Below are 24,142 nucleotides of genomic sequence, written 5' to 3'. Positions count from 1 at the left end.
ACTATATAGAGATAGCACAGCTAAGAACTGAGTCTGTTGTTAAAAACTTCTGCCAGTAGTAAGTATACAAATTTTTATTTAGAAAAAAATAAAGAAAAAGGGTATTCCCTCTCCTCCTATTTAGTAAATATATTTCTTGCTGTTCACAGTGCAGGGGAAAGTTTTTTGGTTTCTTTTTCTGCAGTACAACAGTATATATCTCTCTTCTTAGGTGAGATGTCTAACACCACTGCTGTTTAGTTTTTAGTGAAGCTAAAGTTGTTTCTGTAAGTAGCTTCCACTGAGAAGCTACTAGAAGGATAATTGTTCTTTCCTGGTCATGAGTGCTTGGTCTCTGTACTGACCTCAAACTCAAATGCATCTCCAACAATTGTGAATGGTCTCTATCTTTCCTCAGATGTGACAGGCACTAACAAGGGGCAACATATCAATACATAAATGCTACCATCACCTTCCACCTTTTGTGATGGAGAAGCTCACATGTTCAATGGAATACTTTGTGTGTAAGCTGGCCACAGAATAATAATGGTTTACAATATAAAGTTTGATATGTACCTAAGGAATTATGAGAATTATATTGTCTTAGGAAAAATCACTTACACAATGTACATTAATGCATTTCTTCTTAAAACCTATAATCCTGTGGAGGTCATGCTCCAGATACAGGGGAACAGGTTTCCCATCTGAAGTCCAGCAAAATCAGCTGAAACATTTTGGCAATCTCCAGTAGGCCCTAACAAGCTTTGCAGTTTTAACACCTGAGAAGCTGCAGGGCAAGGCAACACAGGAGTCTATGTGAACTTCCTCATAAACCGGAGTTTTGCATAGGCAATAATAAGGAAGATAACAGTCATGCAGAAGAGAGCCACTATGTTTTCCCACATTGCCCAGCTGGTAGGGGCGATTCCTTGGCTGCAAAGGTATGCTTCACCAGAACACCTGCAGAAAAGCACAGGGCACAAGTTCATATTACTATGTGGCACACATGTTCAGGTTATTACTTTCATTCCTGTTTCACAAAGATCCTTCTACCCTCAATTCTGCAAAACAGGTGATAGAAATAGAGAACACATCACCAAATCTAGATCTCTAGTTGTCATAATTTTTCAGTAGAAACCTAATTGTTCTTTATAGATAACTGTCAATGTATAAGGAAACCTGAGAACCACCTTAAACCATGGTAAGTACAGAAGCACTAATTTCTCCTCAACAATCACTTGAAGTCCAAAAGCTGTGGAAACAGTGCTCTCTGCAAAACACTCAGTTTGCCATCTCTCTAGTATGTGTCACGAAATAGTTGCACTGCTACAGCTTAAGGTATTGATAGCCAGGAGTATTTCAAATGGGGCAAAATGCAAGAGAGAGATACCTTGGCTCTCTCTGTACCTGCAGGGAGGTTATTAAGTTCTATGCTGGAGGCATGTTTCTGATCCTAGGTCTACTGCTTTCCAGCAACTCTGTAGCTGTCCACACGCTGCATTTCCATTGTTAAGTGCCCCCGGATTTGTTACGGAAAACTGATCAATCAGGGCTAGGTTATCAAAAACAAAACTTAAGCTCATCTGCCTATTTTTACAAGAAAAGTTTCATCCATACTTCACTGTTGGGTAATTGTGGAGTTTTACTGTGTAATCCTAAAATATATTACTTCGGGACATGTTGTTGAGACTGGCTTGTAAGTGGTTGTTCTGTGAATAGTATAAAAATTTGACACAGTCAGACTTCCCTTTAAGCAAGTCATCATGATTTAGGCCCAAAACTACCAAGAGTTACTTACATTTCTTCTGAAATATTGGGGGGACAACTGCCTGTATCTCCCACAAGCACTGTAGCATTTGAAGTCTTCTCACCACAGAAGTAGAGATCTCTGTACTCATTCACCTGAAGAGCCTGAGGAAAGAGGCAGACAAGATTTTTGCTGAGGTTTGGGTTGTTAAAACTGAAACACTTCAAAGGAACTTGATTATTAGACAACACATACCCCCATTCTTGGAACCATATGTTCATGTTCCTTTTTATTTTCAAGCTCTTAATCACTGCCTTTCTTAGGAAGTGCTCCAAGTTCCACATGCAGGGTGGTTTGGTGTCCCAGGCCTTGGCTTCAAAGTTACTTAGCCACAGGTTTCTGTCTGGCCAGCTACAAGTTCCTGTTCATCCTCTTTCACCTGGGTCAGTCTACTGATCCAGAAAACCATGTGGCTGCATGCAGACACCCCAGCACCACCACACTGAAGGCATGGCACAGTCAGCCAAAGCAAGAGGTAAGAGGTTACCCAGCACTGGCATCCTGCACTCACTGCTATCTCAGAGGACACTTCCACAGTGAGTAACACTGATAAAACACCTCAGTGATACCCAATGAGGTCTCATACATCTTGCACCAGCTACAGCATTCATTTCAGTTATTGTTACTCAAAGTAGGACACTATTCCTCCCAATGAGGCTTGGCCAGGATGCAAACAGGAGATACAAACATAACTCCCACCTGTGACCTGCTCTATCTGTTTATTGTGTTTCAAGCAGCTGCACCCTTAGATTTCTGGTACCTCCTTACTATTCAGAAAAGTCATATTTCACTTCACAGGAAGCCACGCTGAAGACTGAGACACTCATGCACTATAGTAAATCCTTTAACCAGCTGGAAAGTCATTGGCCTCAGACTGGCTACACACGCATACTGTCTGGAGAGGCTGTACAATATTTGATTTTATTCTAAACCACAGGGATCAACTATTCAGGCTAGGAATTAGTGCCTGACTGGACAGCTTGCTCTGCTGCTGTTCAAGCAGCACTAATTCTGTAGTACGAAGTGTTCAGTCTGAGACTTCCAGCTGTCAGAGTTCTAACTTTCGCTTCCTTTTTGAGGCTGGCTGGTTTGTTCTTTTTTTTTTTTTTACCAAATTCATGCAACAAAACAAACCAAATCTGACTTTTAAGAGAACTTCATACTTTATACTCAATACCTCTCCAGGAAGCAGCAGTGTGGCTACATTACTCAGAGGAGACCAGTGCTACTTTCTACTCACAGTGAGGCCATATCGGGGGATGCTGAAGTACTTGAGCCAGTTCAGCCAGCCCATTACTGAAGGGAGGTTCACTAAGAGGCCAGAGAAGATCTGAAATAGAACAGAAGAGACTGATGAGTAACAAACTCTGTTTACTGCAAATAAAACCATTCCTGCACAGATGCTGCAGTTCTCATCAGAGAACTGAGATTGATGGACCTACTACTGCTGTCATGCCTGTACCCACAGACATGAATTGGAGCCTTGCAGCACTCCCATGCTTCTGCCCAACTGCACGCCCAAGTACTTCAGCTGAACTGCTTGCAAAGAGGTCGGAAAGGTTTTCTACATCCACATGTGAGCTAAGAAGCATGATCACAACCTCTTACTCAGGAGGACTGTCCTATGGTAGAGCTAGCCAGAGGCTAAAGAAGGTTGACTGGGAGATGAGAAAGTGGAGAATCAAAAAGGAGAAAAATGGGGAGCCTTAAGAGCTGTTATGATTTCAGTCTTCCCCTCTGACCTACATATTTTATCCATGCTTTCTCTTTTTCTGGAATAAAATTTGCTTTCACTTCTTAGCATAAGTGGTCTTCATAGCTAAACATGACATTTCAGCCTCTGCTTCATCACAAGTGATCTTGTGCTTCCCCACTGACTTTCAAGACATGCATGTGTCACTCCTTATACAGTGTGACTTAACTCAATGTACATCAGCTGCCCTTCACTATACATGCACACTTTTCACCCACAGTGAGCAGTTGAAGCAGTGCACTATCACTTGGCTTATTGCAAAAGCAGGTTAAATTGCAAATTCAAGAATAAGGGATGTACTGTGGCTCAGAGTATGTACACAGACAGGAATCATCTAACAAGAAATACGTAACTTGGTAGGTTTCATAGTCAAGAAGTTTCATCACCAGCATCGCCTCTTTGAAAAGGAATTCACAGCTCTCATGTACGAGTAGTCAAAATTCCTTTCTCTCTCTCTCTCTCTCTCTCTTGTTCTCTTCCTTAAAAAATCCTTAGGGAAGAGTAATGAAGTAATTTCTTGAACCCCAGGGCAATACTGAATTACAAAAAAGAAAGGGTTTCTGCCTTCTAACCCCACTTGGGCAGCAAATATTAATGCAAAAAATCAAAAGAAAAAGTTTATTTCAAGGCTTTTTCCTTTTAAATGATCACTTAGATTTCTAATACTGGAGATGCAAGATTTTAAAAAATTAATCTTTGTAAGGACTATTTAATAAAAACAAACAACACTATTTGGAAAGCTCTGGTGGCATCACAACTACTAAATTGCACCTAACCCTTAGACTACAAGCTGGCAGAAGTATATCTTGGACTACAGTGACAGTAAAATCATAAGCATGGGGCTGATGTGCCACTGGACTATGGATATTTTAGCCTGTCTAGGGGTAGCTCAACCCAGTCCTCTCAGCTGGTCTCAGCTCTTCCCTCCCCTCTACCAAAGGAGCACGCAACCTCTAATATACTTACAAGCATCAGGACAAAACAAATGGTGATGAGCAGATTGGCCACAGCCACTACATCCATCCCAGCACTGATAGCCAGGGACATGGCTGTGGCAGTGTAGGACACCAGTATCAGGGTCAGCATGAAGAAGAAGAACCGCCCTGCAACAGCTTGGTATCCTGTCAGAAAACAGAAAGGTAAGAGTCCAGTAAACAACCACATTATGAATTCCAGAGAGGTGCCCTTGGATTCCTATGCAAAACAGGCAAATCAGGAAGAAAGACCACGTTTGGAGTTGGCAGGAACTATGCATGCTTCAAAGGCCCAAAGAGCATTACCAAAAGACATTGTCAGACAGGTCTCTGTGTTAGATTGCTGGTGTCTCTGTCCCTGCCCCAGAGTCCTCCAAAGCTATGATGCCAAGCACTTAAATCAGCTGGGGGTTCAAGTAGCAGTATGTTATGGATATAGAAATCTTGCTAAGGCAGAAATCAAGTATGTTGGAAGATGACAGGTTCAATGAAAGCATCAATTCTTTACCAATCATCCAGTAACTGATGCATGAGAATATGATGGCTGGAGTAGTTCTCATGGGCAGCAGATCTCCTATCATCAAGGCCAGGAAGTAGGCAGACACACGGTAATATCCACTGGTGTACTGATGGCTGCGAGGATAGGAAGGAGGGGAGTTGTACAGGTTTAGAGGTTCTGTAGGAAGTAGACTAGAGTGTGTGTTTGATTTATCCTGATTTGTTTTCTACTCTTTCTACCACTGACTCCTCTCTATGCAAATTGCTTATATTCTCTGCTGTCACTGGCACTCTATAAAGTAAGGGCTGATCTGTCTCTCAGACCCTGCAATCAAACTGACATCCCTCCAAGGAAAGTGAATGAAAAATTGTGTGATTGCCAAATAAAATATCATAAAAAAACTCCTAAGTCTCTTTTCAGAGAAAAAGATCCTTAATACAAGAGCACAGGGAAGCATTAAATTTCTATAAACTGGGGGAACGCTTCATCTACTGCTAACTCATAGAGCTGCTTCCAGGGAAGAAGGAATGATACCCAACAATGGGAAAACACCTTTGGGACATTATCTCAACTCCAGTTCACAGTGCAATTAAATGTCATTATGACTGTTTTGCTGCTTAATGGAGCTCATGAAAAGATGCTTTAACAGGTGAGGTGCCTAAATCCCCATTGACACAGCTGGTAAACTACACTGGCAAGCAGGGCAGACTAGCAAGAAATGGCAGTGTGGGGGAATTTCACTCCTGACCAGCTGTTAGGGATAATATCAAGCTGCTCTGAGTAGTCTGTGGGTGGATATGTACATTCCAGGCATAAATCTCTAGTTTCCTTTCTACTGCATAGGATTTGTCTCTTATTGCATGAGCTGGAGGCACCTCCAAACTACATTTTCAACATATATGTATGTATACATGTGTGTATACTGTATCTACATGCATTTACATACATATACACACATACAAAAACATACACATATATGTAAAAATATAATTATAAAATACTATACATAATGTTATAAGTAATTAAAAGTAATAAGTTCAATAACTATATTTAATTATATATTAATTACTTATAACAACAATGTAATAATCAAGCACATCCCTCTAAACAGAGAGATGCACTTGATTATTAACAAGATCTTCTAAGTCAGACAGTGGCCCCCTTCATCTGAGCATCCCTTGGAAAGTTTTTCCAGGAACTCTCCCTTGCACAGTCTTGCCACTTTAAGACCATTGCAAGACTGTGTGTCAGCCCTTGTGAGAAAGAAGGCAGGAAGGATTTACAGTCTGCAGGATTCACACGCAGACCTCAAAACCAGCTGTTACCAAAAGTGCACAGGAAAAGCAGTAAACTGTCACACAGCAAGCAAGCAAAATAATTTCCTCCTTCCCCCAGCTCTTAGCATTTCAGCTCCCTGCTCTACTGACTAACTTAGCATTACTATTATGATCTGATGTTGCAAGGGAGCAATCAAGTCTTTGGTGGTAATAATTTTGTTCAGCATGCAAGATACTGCCCCGTCTCATTCCAAAGTATGAGACAGTCCAAGTGCCTTACTACTTACACAAATAGTTTCTTGTCTCTGATGAATAGCTCAATGGCAGAGACACTGGAAAAACACTGGTTTGTAGTGACAAAAAACAAGGATCCAACCCTAGAAGGCAAATCAGAACAGTGGAAAAGTGAGAGAACAACCAGATCAAACACTGGCAGCCTGAGACATCATTATACCATCAAGTCAGTGCTTCTCTCTGTCCATAGAATGGAGATACTTAATTGTGCTACTTAAATCTTAGCTGTATCCTTTATCTTCCCTTTTATATCCTCTTTGTACTTATGTGCAAGCCTGACAGAACTGTGATCCCTTTAGGACCCCTGGCAATTCCATGCTGCAGTGCACTGAGACTTATGAACCCAACCCTCTTTTGTATTTCAAGTGGATCCCAAGGCCCTCCTTCCCTGTGCCTCAAACCTGACTGCTACAGATAGAAAAAAGAGCAAAGCTGTGCCTTTTCATCTTACCGATTCTGAATGCCACTTCGGTCCAGTTTTACACCAAAAAAGATAGCACCCACAACCAAGGCTAGAATTACAGTCACTGCAATCTGGAAGTGGAAAGAAGAAAGGAAAAAGGAAATCCTTCAGGTAAGTAAAAAAATTAGGAACTAATATTGTTAGGTCATATGCAGGGTTTAAGATTCACATCTGCCTACAGCCTTGCTCTTGTGAGGCAATGTATACTTATGACACACACAATTAAAATCCTCATGACAGTTTTTCAGATTTTATCCTCTTCACTTTTCTACTTCATTATTTGGCTGGAGTGTTTAGTAGAAACACGCTTATAGTATAACCAAGTTTAAATTTTAAAGTGATGCACAAAATTAACATAGTAGAAGATCCCTGTGTGACCCAGAGAATGGAGTACTTTCCCCCCACCTCAATCTTCAATTGTAACCCAATAAGTGCAGTAGTCCTTCTGCTAAACTAAACTGGAGATTTTTTCCAAAGGCCACAAAGGTAGCTGAGCATCTCACTCCACTTACATGGCAGTAGCACAGGACTTCTCTGTTTCCCTAACTGCCTTTGAAAACATGATTCTGTCCTACAAACTGCAAATTATGGGACTGAGAGCACCAAGAATCTAAGACTTTTAGCAATTGTCACCTACTTGTGCAATGGAGGCCTGTGGGTTCCTGATGAGATTTTTCAGGGAGCGCTTAGACACCCAGTAGAGCTGAGTGAGGAATCCATTTGCATAGGTAATCTCATGCTCCTTCTTGGATAGTCTCTGCTTGCTTCCCCGTCCAAGCTCCACTTTCCCCAGTGCTTCCTTTGTGCTCTGATATAGGCTGGAGCTGAGATATTTCTGGTGCAGCACATCCACCACATTGCTATCCACGTTGTCTTCAGCCATACCATTTTCACTGCTCACTTCTGAGTGAGAAAGACAAGATATGGCTTGTGATTCACTATGAACCTGACCTTCAGATATGGCCCATGAATAAGGTCAGCAATTCTGGAGGCTGAAGAAAAAGGCAGAAATGCCCAGAGAATTTGAGTTGTTCAAGCCTTAGCTCTGAGTTTAAGGGGCTAGCTTGAGTGAGAGCTTTTTCCTACATTTTTAATCAAACGTAGCTGATCCGCCCATTCTTTCTGGCACACAATGGTCATATTCTTATAACATGGCACCAGAAAACCTTAGTTCCATTGAATTTGGGAAAAATCAATGTTTGCTCTGATTCACATCACGGAAAACTGCTTTACAAAATCTGTTCCCTTATAATCTTTCAGTCAATGATGTACTATGTGATCCCCAAGCAAGTATTTCCAAACATTTCACTGACCATATTGGTAGAGAATTTGTTCTCTAACAGTTCCAGTTTCTTTCACTCTCCTGTAAATCCAACACTCCTTAGCCTATCTACCTTGTCTTCTCTGCAGTAGCCTCTAATGTGACTGAAAACTTGTCAGCTGCCTCTTGAGACTAAGCAGTTCTAGTTTTTCCAGTCTTTCCCTCATAGGCTTTTTTAAAATTTTTGTTACTTGTCATTGCTCTCCTACACTACTGAAGTGAAAAAACCCATGTTAGAAGTTTCTGATCTCTTTAAAGAAGCCCAGAACAAAGTATATTTATTAGTAGGAAAAATAAAAAGATAATGAAACGTCCTTAAACTCAAGGAAACCCAGAGAATAAAATCTTGCCATCACCACATACGTTTCCCTTTTATACCAGCCAGCAGTGGATTTCTTATTCACAATTTACCTTTTCCTGTGCCCACAGGTCTGTGATCTTCCTTGCTTGCTGCCACAGCAGTTGAATCACCATTTATGACATCAAGGAAGAAGTCAGCTGGATTATTGAAGGGTTCGCACTCATATCCTTAAAAAAAAACAGAACAGACCAAATCAAAACCACAAATGCAACATGTTTCAATTGAACAGGGCACACCTCAGAAGATCAAGTCTAATACTGTACCACTTTTCCATAACCCTGATACCAGAAAACTTCCCTGCTTTTCCATGTGTTACTTTACAGCGGTAGATGGACAGGATTTAGGAGATGGTGAATCTGGGGTATCTAAAGAGCTTCAAAGCTCCTTATTCACTGATTTCAGGTGAGGAGGAATCTCTAACTTGTTTCTGCTCAGTATGGAGAACTCTTGCATCCTTCCCAGTGCTGTTCAACCACATTCCACTCTAAAAGACACAAAGTTCCTCAGCAGAGGTTCCTGCTCTGAGGATGTCTGCTCTACAGACTCAGATATTTCTTCGAGAGGCTCAACTCTTGTTGGTGTTTCCCTGGTCACAAGGATGAAGAAAAGTTTCCCAAGAGCTGCTTCTTATAATACAGTTCTAAGTACAGGACAAGGAGGAAATTAAAAACAAACAAACCCAAAGATGCTTCTACAGCTTCCCTGAGAGAAAGGAAGTGGGCTACTAAGAGGAGAAGCAATAGTACTGACATTGGTTAAAGCACCTCCCTTAAAGCCAGGGAAGCTTACAATCTAATGTGTCCATGGTTGCATCTAAAGATTGGAAGTTCACTCTACATTTTCCGCTCCTAATAGTCAGACACCCTCACCCTGCTTACTTGGAGAGAGGGCAGCCACCCCAACAGTCCAACTATTAAAACTATTAAACCATCATAAGACAAACCATAATTTTGTCCTTTTGGTTGCCCACCCGCATTCAGTCTAGAGTATATTTTTGGATCAATTCGTACATATTGCTGCCAATCTGCAGGCTGTGGTTCAAAAACCACTGGATCTGCCACTGAGGCCTGTACAACTACAAGCATTATCTTGTCTGTTGGACATCATGCTTATACATGTCCAAGTGATTCTTGGCTTTTGTCCTCATGCAAGGCAAAACAAAGGCAAGAGAGAGCCATGCTCTCTTGTCTGAAAATTTCTGGGTCTCTCATTTTGTCTTTTTCCTGTTCTAACATAGCATTACTCAGACTGTTTTGTGTACAATCTCTAACATCCTAGTGATAGAAAAGCATGGGGCTGTTATCCCATGCTAGGGCAAGAATCTACACACAGGTTTAACTCATGAGCCAGTTGCTTTTGCTCTTGGCATGGAAGACTTACCAATAGAACTGAAGTACTCCAGGGCATGCTTTGCAGGACCATGGTACAGCACCTTTCCCGAAGCCAGTAATGTCAGACTGTCAAACAGCTTGAATATGGAATAACGGGGCTGATGGATGGAAAATATGATGGTTCGCCCTCTTCTTGAGAGCCTGAAATAGAAACAAAACATCTCTTAAATACACCACACTCTGAATTTCAGGAAGGCAAACTCCAAGTATCAAAATCCAAGACAAATACTTGGCAACTTCTCAGGTTCTTTACCCAGAAAAACCTTCTCTCCCTTCTCTGTCACTGTGTCAGATGTTGCCTGCAAGACCTTCAAACAGCACCCATCATTACAGGAGACCATCACTGCAGTCCAGGTAGCCAAAGTACAATGTTGTCTGTAGCTAGTAAAGCCTGAAGCCACAGCTGTGTATAAACCCTCCTTACATGTTTTTTATACCAAATGTCAACCTGACTAACTGCACTCAATGGCAGAACCAAGTGTTACTTATGAGGCTGTGAAAGTCTGGCAAGCTGAGATTTCTCTTAGCTCTTCTGCTGACAATTTACTCTAAGAAAATTCCAAACCAGTTTTCCTTGAGGTTTGTCAGATGCTCTTTTAAGTGCTTTAGCATTGATGCCCAACAAGGACTCTTGATAATAAAGACCTAAATCCACAAACACCAGAGCAAAGCAACCCCCACATGCAAAACCAGACAACATGCCACAAACCCAGGAGGAGGATTAGACAGTCATTCTCATTAAATAAGCCTATTTTGTTCTCCTTGCATGTAACTTTGTTCCAATTGTCAGAAGACAGGTCATCTCCAAAACATAGGACACTGAGGGTAAATCTGCAGGTGAAGTTTTATCTAAGTTCTAGATTGTTGTCAGGTAATAGACTCAGATGGAAGGCCAAGAAATTATGGTTGCAAGGCCCGACCTCCCAGTCCACCCTTCGTTGTAGCAAAGGGAAGCTATCCAAGCTACATCTGCTTTTTGGGCTCCAATCCAATGCTTGCTGTGGAAAGATTCCCATAGGCTTAAAAAGGCTTTGGAAGAGATCCAAACAAATAATTACCACTACTTCTGAGTATATTTGTCTAGTTGGGTTTTTTTGTTGGTTTTTTTTTTTAAAGGGGCACTATAACTACTCAGTTATAAGAACATACATTTTTCACTGAGTTGACAACCAAATTGCAACACAGCCCTGAAGAACTGACTCTTACTTCTTCAGAAGGATGAGGACTGCATTGGCTGTGCTGGCATCAAGGCCAGTTGTTGGTTCATCCAGAAAAAGGACTGGTGGCTCTGTGATGAGCTCCATCCCAATGTTGGTTCTCTTCCGCTCCCCTCCAGACACTCCCCGGATCAACTCAGTTCCTACCTGCAAGCAGAAGAAATCAGGTATTTGCAACAAGACCCAATCAGTACATGCTCTGGAGCTGTGGGCTTTCCACACCCAGCAGCCATTTTCACTTTCAGAGTGCCTTTAATGAACTCTAGGGCCAGCAGCAGGTGAGTTTGACTCAGTGTGAGGGACCGTGTAGCAGTATGCTGAGCCTGTTTTTCAGAGGTACCAGGTGCCTTATGACTTCAGGGAACAAGGATGACACTGACAAGGAAGAGAGAGTGAGGCCACAGCATTCAGAGGAGACATTGGTGTGTGAGGATGCCTTTTTTTTGGTATCTTGCCTGTTAATATAAGCTCTGCACAGAACTTTTCCACCCAAGACCAGTTTTCCATCCCTCAGAGCTTTAAGAAATGAGAAAACAATTTTCTTGTCTTGCTCCACAAAGCCAGGAAGTGACTGAACAACTTTCTCAGATGCAATGACTAAGCGACTCTTTCCCTTCTGAATTTATACAACATGCTGGACATGGTCCAAAATCTTCCCCTTTTAATAGCAAATACAAATATCTCTCTTCAAGCTCCCTCCTGAGCTGGAGACTGATTTCTTGCATGCAACGGTTTAGTCAGGTTCCTGTTTAGCTTCCTGTAAATGCACTACATACACCATACAGCACAGAGACAGGTTGTTCGGTTTCCAGAGGTAGTGTGTTTTCTGAGAAAGGTATTCTCACTGCTCACCTTAGCATCAGCCACTTTGCTTAATCCCAGCTCATTGATTATCTGGGTGACTCGCTCTTCCTTCTCTTTAATGCTGATGGAGCTGGGGAGTCGCAGCGCAGCAGAGAATTGCAGGTTCTCCCTCACCGTCATCGTGCCCATAACAACATCATCCTGTAAGCACAAATGGACAGTTGGAAAGACTCCCCAGCTGCTGAGTGGGCACCAAAGTCCCTTAGTGGCAGCTACTGGATAAGCTGTTTGCAGACCACAGTGGAACCCAGACCAAAGGACAATTCCTCCTTCAAATTTTACATGACGTGAAATTTAAAGTTCTTCAGTAGCAGTCAAGGTGAGACTGCAGGCCCCACAGCTTACACCAAGTACCCCCCCAGCCTGCTTTCAGGCTGAGAAGTTGAAGTGCAGACAGTGCTTGGTACTGCACGTGCATTTTTCTTACTAGACAAAGTGAGGCAGAGCAGGTAGTGATTTTGTAGAGTTAAACTTCTGTCAGTCTAGTTGGAGCCAAAGGACATTGCTAGTGCTCAGTGTTCAAGGCAGAGACATTCAGGGAATCACCCTGGTCACCTCTGTTCCCAGTTACAAGCCATACCTCGTTGTGGTGCAGAGCACCTGCTGAATTCAGCTGCCAACAAGGAGCTTTCCCCAGCTCCTCACTGACAGTTTCTCAGAGAAGCAAGAATACTGCACCAAGATGCTCCTGCCATGTCTCAGCTATGTACAACTCTTGGACCTAAGACTTTATTCTAAGGCTTACAAAAGCTTCAACAGTCATGTGCAGTTTGAAGGAGAATCAAATCAAAGACCTGGGCAGCCTACAGTAAAGTGCAACAACCATGAGCCAAATAAGAGATCAGGTCCATTCAGAGCTCCACATGTCTCCATCACCCCCACTTTGATATTTGTACCAATTCTGTATCCTACTATATGATGAGAAAAGGGCTGCAACATTGGGTAGCTGCTGAGAAACATGCCTGTTACATCAGCCATCTTTGGAAGACGTCCCCCAAAGCTGAAGGGCAGCAGATTCTTGCCCGCTTCGGGACTCTACACACCAGATGTAGTGCATCACTAGCACACGTGATATACCAGTCAACCATGTTTAGCACTGGAGTTAACAGAGGAAGACAAGAATGTGCTGCTTTGCTGCCAAAGATGGTTTAGGCATTTCATACCTTTCCTTCTCACAACCCCTCCGTCTCTGACCCCAGCCTCCCATTCTCCACTCTCAGATCCACCAATACAACTGTTGGGTCACTACACTGGAAACTAAACTGTGAATTTAAACTTAATACCAAACATAACCAACAGTGGCATGACACCCTCACTCTCTCACCATGAATGGAGGGATCACCAGCTGTTTCATAGGGATAACACATGACTTAGCATGCCTATATGCTTATCTGCATAAAAATGATCCTGTAATTATGTATTTAGGACTTCAGTGTTGTTTGTAGTTTTTAGTCCATCTTTATTGATCCAAGGACTCAGACATGGGGTAGGAAGGGGGAGAGACCATTTAACGTTTCACCAAGTTGCTTATCATTTTAAGGTTATGTTTGGTTGCTTTGGACATTTGAGAGACAAATGTCTCTAACTGGAACCACTTGCAAGAAACTTACTGGCTATTCATCAGCCACTGAGGATTTGGGGATCTCTGACCTGCACCAGTCTCATCCCATGGATCCTCCCGAAGCCCCCCAGCTGGCAGCTTTCAGCTGCCTGTGTCACATCTGCCTGCATCAGAACCCTGGATTGTTTCCAGATTTGGCTGCTCATATGGCTGCCAAGAATCCCCTTCTCCCCAGGTTCCCCAGGGCTCTGAGGGTCTATTATTGGTCCAAGCCTCCACCCACTTCCACAGATTCAGCTGGCTTTTCCTGTCTCCGAGTGGAATGAACCTCTGTCACAGCCAGCTAGAATCAGAGGAAGAACAGCAGGGATCTATTTATTTCCTAGAATTATTGTCTGATAGTTTGAAGATACTTCTGCCAGCTAGAACTGCTTCTGAGTTTAATAACAAGAGATTTTGGGTGTCATGGTTTTTTTCCTCCCTTTTTAAAAAATTTTTACTAGCACTTCAGGGCAGAGCCCAAAGGACAAGTCACAGTAGCCCAGCAGTTTGGGCATCTGTGTGGCTGTGGGACGACACACCTCTGTGCTTGACAAGGTTGGAGTTAACAGGTTGATCTTAATGTTTTTCCTATCCCAGATAAAAACTAAAAACTGTAACATCTGAGATACCAAATTAGGCTCTGTGGAGGGATCGCTGACAATTACCTAAACTAGTCATTCATGTTTACTCATCTTATGTGGTCTTCCATCCTAAGATCTCCCAGGCCTCAAGGCAGTTACTCACCTGCACAACATATCCGGAGATGCACTTGAAATTTGGAGGTTGTGGGATGCCATCTATAAGCACTTCTCCAGACAGACCTGCTGGATCCTTTCTGGCAGCCAGCACATCTAGGAGACTTCAGACAAACACCAGGCATTAGGTTTTGCAATAACTGCTGTTTTTACCCTTGACTGGGTAAGTACCACCAGCCAGGACTGAGTTACAGCCTGCTCACAGTGTGCTGCAAACCAGAGGGCACAGGAAGGGGCTTTCCCTACTCCGCAGGCTTTAGCTCTTTGTACAGAAAGTCTGGTGTACATCCAGGATTTTCCAGCACATGGTGTGCCACAGCAGTATGGCAGTGTACAGACGCTCGTAATTCACAACAGACAACCCCCTACAGACATAAACTTGGTCTGTGTATTTACAGATAACCTTAAATGCACAGAGACAAAAGCACCCTGCTGAGTCGTTGCAAGCTGCTCTCCAGCCAGGGGAGCGCTGAACTAACTCCTCTGATCTCAAGGAAATTAATCCATATGGGTATAAACAAGACAAGAATTAAGATTAATTTTTGAAAGTTATTTTTTTAACGTATCACTGGATTCTCCTTACTGCCAATACAGAGGCCAGTCTGTCTGCCAGATAAGTAAACTGCCCTGATGAAGTGCTGCTCTTGAAAGCATCCTTTCAAGATGAAAGATTAACCAGTAGTCTCCTTAGAAAAGAAGATCAATGGTCACCACGAAGACACATCTGTGTGAACCCCCAGCGTATTTTTGAGTGTCTGACATTCGTAAAGTCTGAGAATGACAAAGAGCTCTTTTACCACAGAAGAGAAAACAGCATTAGCACTGGATGGAGATAATCTACATGGTATTTCTCTGTGCTTTCATCCAAACAACTCAAGCATGTGTGCACCCCCACCAGCAGGTGACAGCCAAGTCGGGGTAAGGATCCAGAGCATCCTGCAGACTGCATTACACCATATTCCTGTCAGTTGTCAGAGAGGGGTCTGGCCTAGCAACTTCAAGGAAGTCTTGCTGCAGAGAGTTCAGAGGGGGTGACATCTTCCATACCCCAGGGGAGCTTATACCCCATCCCCACTCCATTGCCAGTCAGAACAGAGCCTACATCTGAGCTCCAGTCACCCCAGTTCTGCCTGGTATCTTAACTCAGGCCACCACCAAAGATGACTGCAGTAATAGGGAGCACCAACTGGAGCAGATGTGACACAGTCACAGTTCAAGAACTTCAGCAAAGCTGACAGAGGGGCAGGAGGTCAAACTGCATCATCAGATTTCTCAAAGGCATGCAAAGGTATCTCAAAGGCATGCAGACACCTTACATCTCCCTTAACCCTTAGAATCCCAAATATACTTTGAACAGCTGATTGTCCATTTAAAGGAGCAGAAGGTACTCACGAAGATTTCCCACTCCCTGTTGGCCCCAGGATAGCATTCAAGCCTGGTTTCATAATGCCACTGGAAGAAGGAAAGAGTTGTTTACAAATAAGGACATTTACAAGGACTACTCATATGCAGATTTTAGTAGATGTGGAATGTGAACAAAATGCCGTTGAAAGAAAAACTTCAGAGATTAAAAACTTCTTAGATCTGAAATCGATAAGCATTTTTGCTTTCTGTCCCAGACTGCCAGTCAGAACAGAATCAGAAGTGGACATGAAAAGCAATCTACAAAAGACAGAAATTTAATGTCTTCCCTGCTCAGCAGGGTCTTGAAAAGAAGCAACAACTGCTCTCTGCTGCTCATTTCCTCTGACGGCATCTTGAACCATCTTCTGGCAGAAGAGTTCACACAAATTTGGTCCTAATTTGCTCAGATCAATAACTGAAACTGTTTCAGCTATAACCCAGTTATTTTGTCTAAAAGCAACTCAAAGTGCTTACATGAACTGCTGACTGTCAGGAGGGCAGTAATTTCTGTACCAGCACAGCTGGATCTGGAAGGTGACACGAGGTCACTGGTTCACAGCAGCAGATTAATTCCTTCCCTCTAGTATTTCATTTAAGCAAACACTTACTTAACATTGTGAAGGATCTTCTTTTCCACGATTTTCCGTTTACAAAGGAATCCACTGGACTGCTTAACGGAGTATTGGATGTTATGGAAGCTCACAATGGAGCCACGAGGAGATCGGAGAGACTCTTGTGTTGGAACAGAACGTTGGAAGTTGCCTACTCCTTCCTCCTCGCCAACAGAAACAATACTGTGATCAAATGTGGTTGGTATCATGTCCCTGTTACACAGATCAAGCTCCACTGCATGGAGATTTCTGAGGTCACTGTCGTTCTGAGTAGTTTCCATCTGTTGAGACAAAGAACACAGAAACACGCAGGGAAGGAGACATGTGAACAAAGATTTCTCCAGAAAGTGTTTTGGAAGAGCAAGTTCATGCACACCACACCAATCAGTACATGTGCCAAGTTTCTAAAAGGATGGACATCCGCACCGGAAGACATCCAGGAGTCCCAAAGGCACAGAAACCCACAGATTTAGAACTAACCTTTAAGAACAAGAAGTATGTTCTTGAAGTAAATGATGCTTGCTCAAAGGGCATCTCATGAGGCAAAACCAAGCCTACCTATGATGGTCACCATCTTTTGCAACACAGTCAGTACCACTAATGGAAGCTGTTACCACTTAAAGACTCAAGCTCACCTTCTTCAGTCACAACATGCTTACCCCCTTACCCCCCAGCAAAGCCTGCAGAGAAAGCCTATTAATGAATCCATATAAAGAAACACAGCAAGAAAAATGTTTGTGCTTATGAAAATGAAGGCCAGTCACATGCATCTTGTTTGCTGCACAGGTCTCTTTCAGAGGTATCAGTGTGATTAAAATAACAATTACACATGCTAAAACTTACTGTGATGCTGGGCAAAGCCAAGGTGCTCATCAGGTTAAAAGCGCAAGGAGAAAGACCTGTCCACAAACACAATTGCTAGTTCCTTGAATTTTGTGTGAAGGTAGAAGTATCCCACCAACCACCCCTTTCTCATTATCTGCAGTTAATTCCTCCCAGAACTGAGAGGATGATAACTAGTAGGACCACCACTACAACAGTAGTAGATTTTTCAGAGAGAGATCACCCTATTAGGAAACTGCAGCTACAAAAGCGAAATTTAAAGAAGCAAGAATTGCCCTTTCCTCTATGTCTCTTCTTATCACGGAAAGCTCAACAAGTTGCATAAGTTTTTTCCTGTGTAAGAAAAATAAGTGCAAAGGAAAGGCTGTTTAGTTTGGACCCATATTGAACTCTAAGGCTAGACACCCCTGGGAAAGACTTGCTTATGGGAGAGAACACAGGATATGCTCGTTACATCAGCAAGACATGGCTTATATACTTGAAAGGTTGCACAACAGATGATGAGAAAAAAAAAACTCAACAGGATGACAGTGACACTAGGGACAAAGACCTTGTTAGACTTTTGAACATTCTTCTTGTATCTGCACTGACTAGGTGCTGTGGTTTTCCTCACCGTACTCCCTTCTATGCAGGTTTTTGTAAAGCTACCGATTAGCACTGGCAAGCGGGCGTGTGCACGGACGGCAGGAGGACGAGAAAAGCCTAACAGAGGCTACATGTGGGCTCGGGCAGCAGCAGCAGCATCTCACGGCATTGCCCCTCTGCCTCCCACCCACGCCCCCCGGGCCGCTTTCGCCACTGAGCCGGAGCCACGACCCGACCCAGCCGACCGCGCTCCGCTCTCCTCCCTCAGCCCGCCCGCGGCGCAGCCCCGGCCCCGCCAGGAGCGCTGCTCGGCCGCCCCCGCCCCGGCCCCGGCCCCGGCCCGGCCCGCGCCGTTACCTCGCGGCTGCCGCGGCACTCGGAGTGGCGGCGGCTCTGCCTCGGCGGCGTTTTATAAGCGGGTCCGAGCGGCGGGTTACATAAAGCGGCGGCGGGGAGTGCCGGCGGTGTCACGCAAGCCCCGCCGGTGGCGGTCGGTGATGGACCCCGCTCCACGGGCGGCGCCGCGCCCGCTGTGTGAGGCCCGCGCTGGGCCCGGGGCGGCGGCGCGGAGCAGCCCCCGTGTGCCGGGGTGCCGCGGGCTGCCGGCGCTGCCTGCCCGCCTTCCCAGGGCGGGGAGAGCAGCGGGGCAAAGCCGCGGTGTTCGCTCGCTGGGAGCCCCCGAGGCGGGCAGTGGGCGTCGGACACGTGGAGCGCGGAGAAATGGCCCTGCGCACCCCGGCACGGCAGGGACAGACGGGGAGTGGGAGGCAGCGCCCACTATCCCTGCTGCCCTCCCACCTCCTGGAAAGGTCATCACCCCCGGGGCATGGGTCCAGTGCGGCCAGGTCAGCTGGGGCCACTGGCAGCCCTAGCAGCCCTTCCCAGGGTGACACTGCCTCTCCGAGCTCACCTCTTCCCTGGCACTGTGCTCCTTGGTGGGCCCCGAGGGGGTCAGGACAGCCTGCTGGCACGACCCGGTGTCCATCAGGTTGTCTCTCTGTGCTGCCATGTGTTCCCAGGTAGGAGAACGTGTGAAATCGGGAATATCGGATTTCCTTCAGTTTGTGCTCAAACCTTCTCCTTGTCTTCCCATTCCCAAAGACTACTGTCTTTATAAATAAGCTCTGTCTCCCCACGTTCCTTGATGTAATGAATGCAGGAAAAGCCCAATTTTATGGTTTATAAATATGATTTATGGAAAAGCTGTCAAATCATCATATTAATTGCCTCCGGTTTGACTGCCCTCCGCAGCTCTGTACAGCATTGCTTTTTTTCTAACTGCACCTTTTGCTAGATCAATTTAAGGCTCAGCTAGGGTAAAATATACCTCTGTCTATCCAACCAATAACAATAATAAAAACCCCAAAGGCTTACCTCTCCCTTTTCCAACACCTTCCTCCTCTGGGTATGTTGATATACTCAATGCCATTGATGCGTTAGGCAGAAGACACCCACATCCTATGAAGCTGCATTGTTCTTCAGGACTGACAGGAGTCAGCAGGTTGATTTTTGGGGGTAATGAAATAGCCCGAGAGATCTCTTAGAAGAGCAGATTTTGCCATAGGCTTGCTGAATGTTAACTTTAGTCACTCTGTGGGGAAGAAGTGGACTTGAGTTCATGTTTCCTACATGATTTAACTTCCTCTTTCGAGGAATATCTGCCTACATTGAAGACTTTTGCCCTAGTGTTTCACCAAGCATGCACATCTCTGTCTCCAAAAATATTTCAATCCTAAATTCTCACTACCCCTCAACAAGCTGCAGAGGCAACCTTCTCTTGTCACATGCCTGCAACAGTGAGACAAACAGAGCCTGTGTGCTTGGGAACAAAGGTGAGCATTTTCTGACTCATGAACTTGCTGCTCCACATAGTGCCTGCACAGTGGTGCAGGAGAACAGCTCACTCGAGAAGCACAATTAAAAGTTCAGGTTATTCTTGACAGCTTCAGTTGCACATCTCCTCCTCAGACAAAGGTGGTAGGTGCCTTCATACTGGTAATTTTGGGAAACAGTACTGCTCCTCCCACACTTCATGGAATGGAAAATCCACTTCTGTGTCCCCTGTGCCTATGCTCATCCCATGTCATCCAATGACAAAGAAATAAGCAGAGACCTCAGATACGGGGAGAAACTAAATCTGCCAAATACAGGATCTGGCTGCAGGCTCTGGCTTTTCTCTAGCCCATTCTTCAAGCAGCAGTCTTCTAGGCATCTTCAAAGAGAGCCTGTTTCATCTCCCACCCCAATTAGGAGTATTTTTCTACTGTATCATATTACTAATCCAGTTGACCTACCTCATACTGTTGCTGAGGGAGGTTTCTGCCAGTACAGAGATAGAAAACAGTGGCCAGGGCTGTAGTTATTTAAGATAAATACTCACAACAAGCCTGATGACAACCTGGTGTTACTGTACTTTTCTCTTGTCCACCACTCTGTAGGCTGGTGGGTGTGCCAGCACTGCTTTGTGCTCCTCATCCCCTGAGAAGGGCATTTGCTCTGTAAACTGTCAGGTTTTAATGCAGATTAAAGGATGTGGTCTTCACAGAAAGACACCAAAAGCATTAGCCCAGTGTAAAGCCCTAGAAAGCACCAAGCTACAATGCCCTGGTGCGTTTACTGAGTGACATTAAACAAATAATGCTACAGGCTTTGAGTTGATATGTTGTGATAGCAAGGAAAGAACAGCCTGGGTCATGTTTCAGATATCACGCAGGTTTTAGCACAGGTTTGAGATTTTTGCTTTTGGTCCTTAGCTCCTGCTGCCTTGAGCCTCTGATTTGGCTGCCATTACAGGGTGCAGAGCAGGAGGGACCATGAGGGACCTGGGCATGGGGGAAGGGATCTAGCAGAAAGTGAGGCTTTGAGGAGTCCTGCTGTTTCTCCACTACTTTCTCTAGCAGACATTGACCTGAGGATCCAGGGTGTTTTTTAATCCTACCTAATGCTGAATTTCATAAAGCTCATAAAATATTTCAGGGATTTGAATTAGCAAAAGATTGCTTAAGAAATATGTCCAGGAGGAAATGTATGATGATTAGTACTATTGCCTTCTCTACTGAATGCATCAATAAGAAGATCCCAATGTTTACTGTATAAAAGCACCTCTAAGATAAATGCAGAAGATAGCAATATCAGACATGGTCCTTGAGTGGTACTTCCTGGGCTCTTCTTTTCCAAAAGCTCCAGTAAACCATTCCAAAAGACACACCCTGTACAGATGTGTACACATGTACTGAATCTGGGGCATCCACAAATTTACCACCCTAGGCACAAAAAAACTCATTGTACTTTTTCCACCCTCATTGCTCATCATGTCAAAGCTAGTGCTGACTGGCCTCCCCGACTTGGTTAAAGTGCTGCTTGCCTTGGGGAAGTTGACTTTTGCAAGACTTGCAGATTATGTAGAAGAAATCTGACTCTGTCAAGTTTTGTTAATGATTTAGTCCATTATCTGAATTCAAAGTAGCACTAAATCCTTAATTGGTTAAAGATAAGAAAGGGTTCAAGCAAATCTAAGAGTAAAGGAAATCAGTATTTCACTAGAACACTACACTGAGATATCATGGGCTTCATTCTGACAGAAATCATGAATAATTTAACTATAGGACCAACAGATTTACACAGAAGTATTATCTGGTAAAGCAAGTAATCAGCCAAGGATGTCATAGATAAAATGCCTGGTGCATCTTAATCCACCAAGTTCTTCAGGAGTTAAAAAGATGACATCATAAACGTGCTGGGATTTTTATCATTCCTATGTTTGCTGTTAGTAATGTGTTCAGCAGTCTGCTAAAGAGAAAGAAAGCTCCCATGTCCCTTCTAGCCAAGCAGGTCTGGGAGAGACGCCAGTCATGACTGCCCCTATAGTGTTCTCAAGCCTTTAGGACAAAACCTAGGACTTCAGACCAAGAAGTGCACCAAGCATTAAGGTCAAACACACAATCCCCAGTACAATTTTCTCCCACACTCAACCCAAGCTCCTGTGCAGGACTCCTTCAAGTACAGTTTGTCTTGCTATTTGTGAGTCAGGAATGGGCACTCCATCCTCCTGCTTCCCTTTGGAGGGCCTCAGTGCCTGCAGGAGGCTAACAGGATTAAAGTGTGTTTTATCTGTCCCAACTCAGCTCTGCAGAGGTCAGTTCCCTTGTTAGACATGAATGTTGACATACACATTGTTACGTAGGCATTTCACCTCCTTCCTCAGGAGCAAAGTCCAGGCTGCCCTACGAGACATTCCTAAAAACTGTTTAACTTTTATCTATTCCCAAGGCCTGAGCTGCTGCCATTAGGATTTGTTGTGGCAGCCCTGAACACATTCAGACTTTTTTTTTGCAATAGGTACTGTGCATCCAGAGTTGCAGAGTTTTCTTCCCCCAAGGGACCGTACACAATAGTAAGATGTGAGATACCATTATAGCAAACAGCTTGCATTCTGGAGAAGGAGAGATAGAAAAGTAGCTCTGTCTCATCCATAACTCTTCCCTTCTTTTGTGCCTTCCTAGAGGCCCACCAGTACTATATATGACCTTGACAGAGAGCTACTGTGCCATGACACAGAGCAGAGCATCACAGTAGGTGAGAGAAAAAGTGCAAAGGCTCAGAAATCTCAGCTGTCCCTTTCTCTGATGCAAACTGCAGGAAAATCACATTTATAAACAAGTAAACTGAGGGAAAAAAGCAGGGAATCACCAGGTAGCAAGTGTTATCAAACAAAATCCAAAACAGAAAGCCAGACTAAATGTTTGGATTTTTGTCTTGAAGATGAAGGCAGTAACAAAGAGGAGAACAAAGAGAAGGAAGCACTTGGTTGCACAACTCACCCAGTAATGCCACAGGAAAAAGCAGAACACTCCTAAGCTACTTATGCCAGAGTTCTTTGTATTCACCTTCCATCTGGCCTCACTGGTTATGTTCCACTGTGTCCAAACTCATCACTGTATTTGGCTTTTTCAGTAAAGCCACTGCCTGGAGTTTGTCTTGGCCAGGGCATCTCAGGTTTTCTGACTGTGTTGCTCTGCTCCTCTCCAGACTTAATTTTTCTCTCTTACATTGGACATGGCTGTGTAAGTGGAGATGACAAGTACATGCAAATGGGGCGGAGGGAGCCCAGAGTCACCCAGCAGCCACTGAAGGCCAGTGAGTGTCCTAGGGCTGGAGGTAGTTCTCCATAATCAGGAGAGGCAGAGGGAGTAGAGAGTCACAACAGAAGTGCCAATATAGGTCTGAATAGAGAGTAAATGAGAGTCTGGGTATAGAACACCAGGAGGGGCAAGTGTTGATGACACTGAGGTTAGCTTCTCACCAGGACAGCAGCACATCTAGGGCTAGCTCCTCCAGGCACTCCAGGCAGCTCTCTTCCAGGGAGAGAAGGGGCAATGAGTAAATATTAATGACTCACAGAGGAGGGACAGGACAAGGAATTGAACACTGTCATCTCCCAAAGCGTGTGAAAAGACACATTCATAAACAACCTATGATCACCAGGCTAAGGATGGAGGAGACATGAGAGGTCTCTAGCTGGTGTTCCTTGTTCTGTGTCCTGACCACAGCACCTGGACATAGGACCTGGTGCTCAAATGCTGAACAGTTCATTTGGGCACATCTCTCCTTCCTCATGAGTATTTGGTAAGAGAACAGAAGCAAGTACAATCTGTTCTGTTTTAAATTCAGTCACCCTATTCTCTTTATGGTAAAGAATGACTGCTGGTGGCATGGTCTCTCATGGGCCTGAACAGAATAAAACTCTTTGAGGCAGAAAAGGCAGTATTCCTGAAAGGATTCAGAAAGTCTACCATCTCTTGTTGCTATAACACTTCTCAATTCTGTAGGAAACAGAGAAGAAGCTCTGCCATTTAGTCTGTCCCAGAAGTCTTTGCATGTGTTTTCAAAGCCTGCTCTCTTTGTGAACTTCAAACATGTCTGAACAACCTGGGTGGTTTGCAACATTACAGCAATATTGTCTGCAGGTGTGTGTGTGCACAGAGATGGAGTTTTTTCTCTCTGAGCTTGCCCTTCAATCTTATTTCTGATGGTTTTTTGCAGAAGAGGGACCCCACAGGGACTCACAGCCGATAGAAATGATCACTTGGGATGGCTTCGAAGTCCCTTCTCAGGCAGCACAAGCAAAGCCAGCTTAAAGTT

General features: G+C 44.1%; 1 protein-coding gene across 4 annotated transcripts; it reads right to left on the bottom strand.

Annotated features, from left to right (window-relative positions):
• Window positions 1–59: 59 nt before the first annotated feature.
• LOC106852651 (broad substrate specificity ATP-binding cassette transporter ABCG2-like) lies at window positions 60–19,560 on the bottom strand. 4 transcript variants are annotated; one of them, XM_088169056.1, is made up of 17 exons: window positions 19,376–19,560; window positions 17,417–17,472; window positions 16,571–16,854; window positions 15,951–16,010; window positions 14,548–14,662; window positions 12,189–12,341; window positions 11,326–11,483; window positions 10,109–10,260; window positions 8,779–8,895; window positions 7,684–7,949; window positions 7,035–7,117; window positions 6,577–6,666; window positions 5,022–5,146; window positions 4,506–4,660; window positions 3,027–3,116; window positions 1,778–1,890; window positions 60–939 (listed from the first exon to the last, which is right to left on the bottom strand). In XM_088169056.1, the coding sequence occupies exons 1-17, from the start codon at window positions 19,428–19,430 to the stop codon at window positions 792–794; spliced, it is 2,220 nt and encodes a 739-aa protein (XP_088025182.1). In that variant the 5' UTR covers window positions 19,431–19,560; the 3' UTR covers window positions 60–791. The 4 variants fall into 4 exon arrangements, with proteins under 4 accessions (XP_088025182.1, XP_014730909.2, XP_088025183.1 ...); XM_014875423.2 differs by lacking the exon at window positions 17,417–17,472 and having other exon boundaries at window positions 19,376–19,514; XM_088169057.1 differs by lacking the exons at window positions 17,417–17,472; window positions 19,376–19,560 and adding an exon at window positions 18,912–19,120.
• Between the last annotated feature and the right edge of the window lie 4,582 nt (window positions 19,561–24,142).

The sequence above is a fragment of the Sturnus vulgaris genome, chromosome 8 (assembly GCF_052056855.1).
Source record: "Sturnus vulgaris isolate bStuVul1 chromosome 8, bStuVul1.hap1, whole genome shotgun sequence".
Lineage (NCBI taxonomy): Eukaryota > Metazoa > Chordata > Aves > Passeriformes > Sturnidae > Sturnus > Sturnus vulgaris.
The sequence above is the reverse complement of the archived record's forward strand: the minus strand, read 5'-3'. Positions and strand labels throughout refer to the sequence as shown.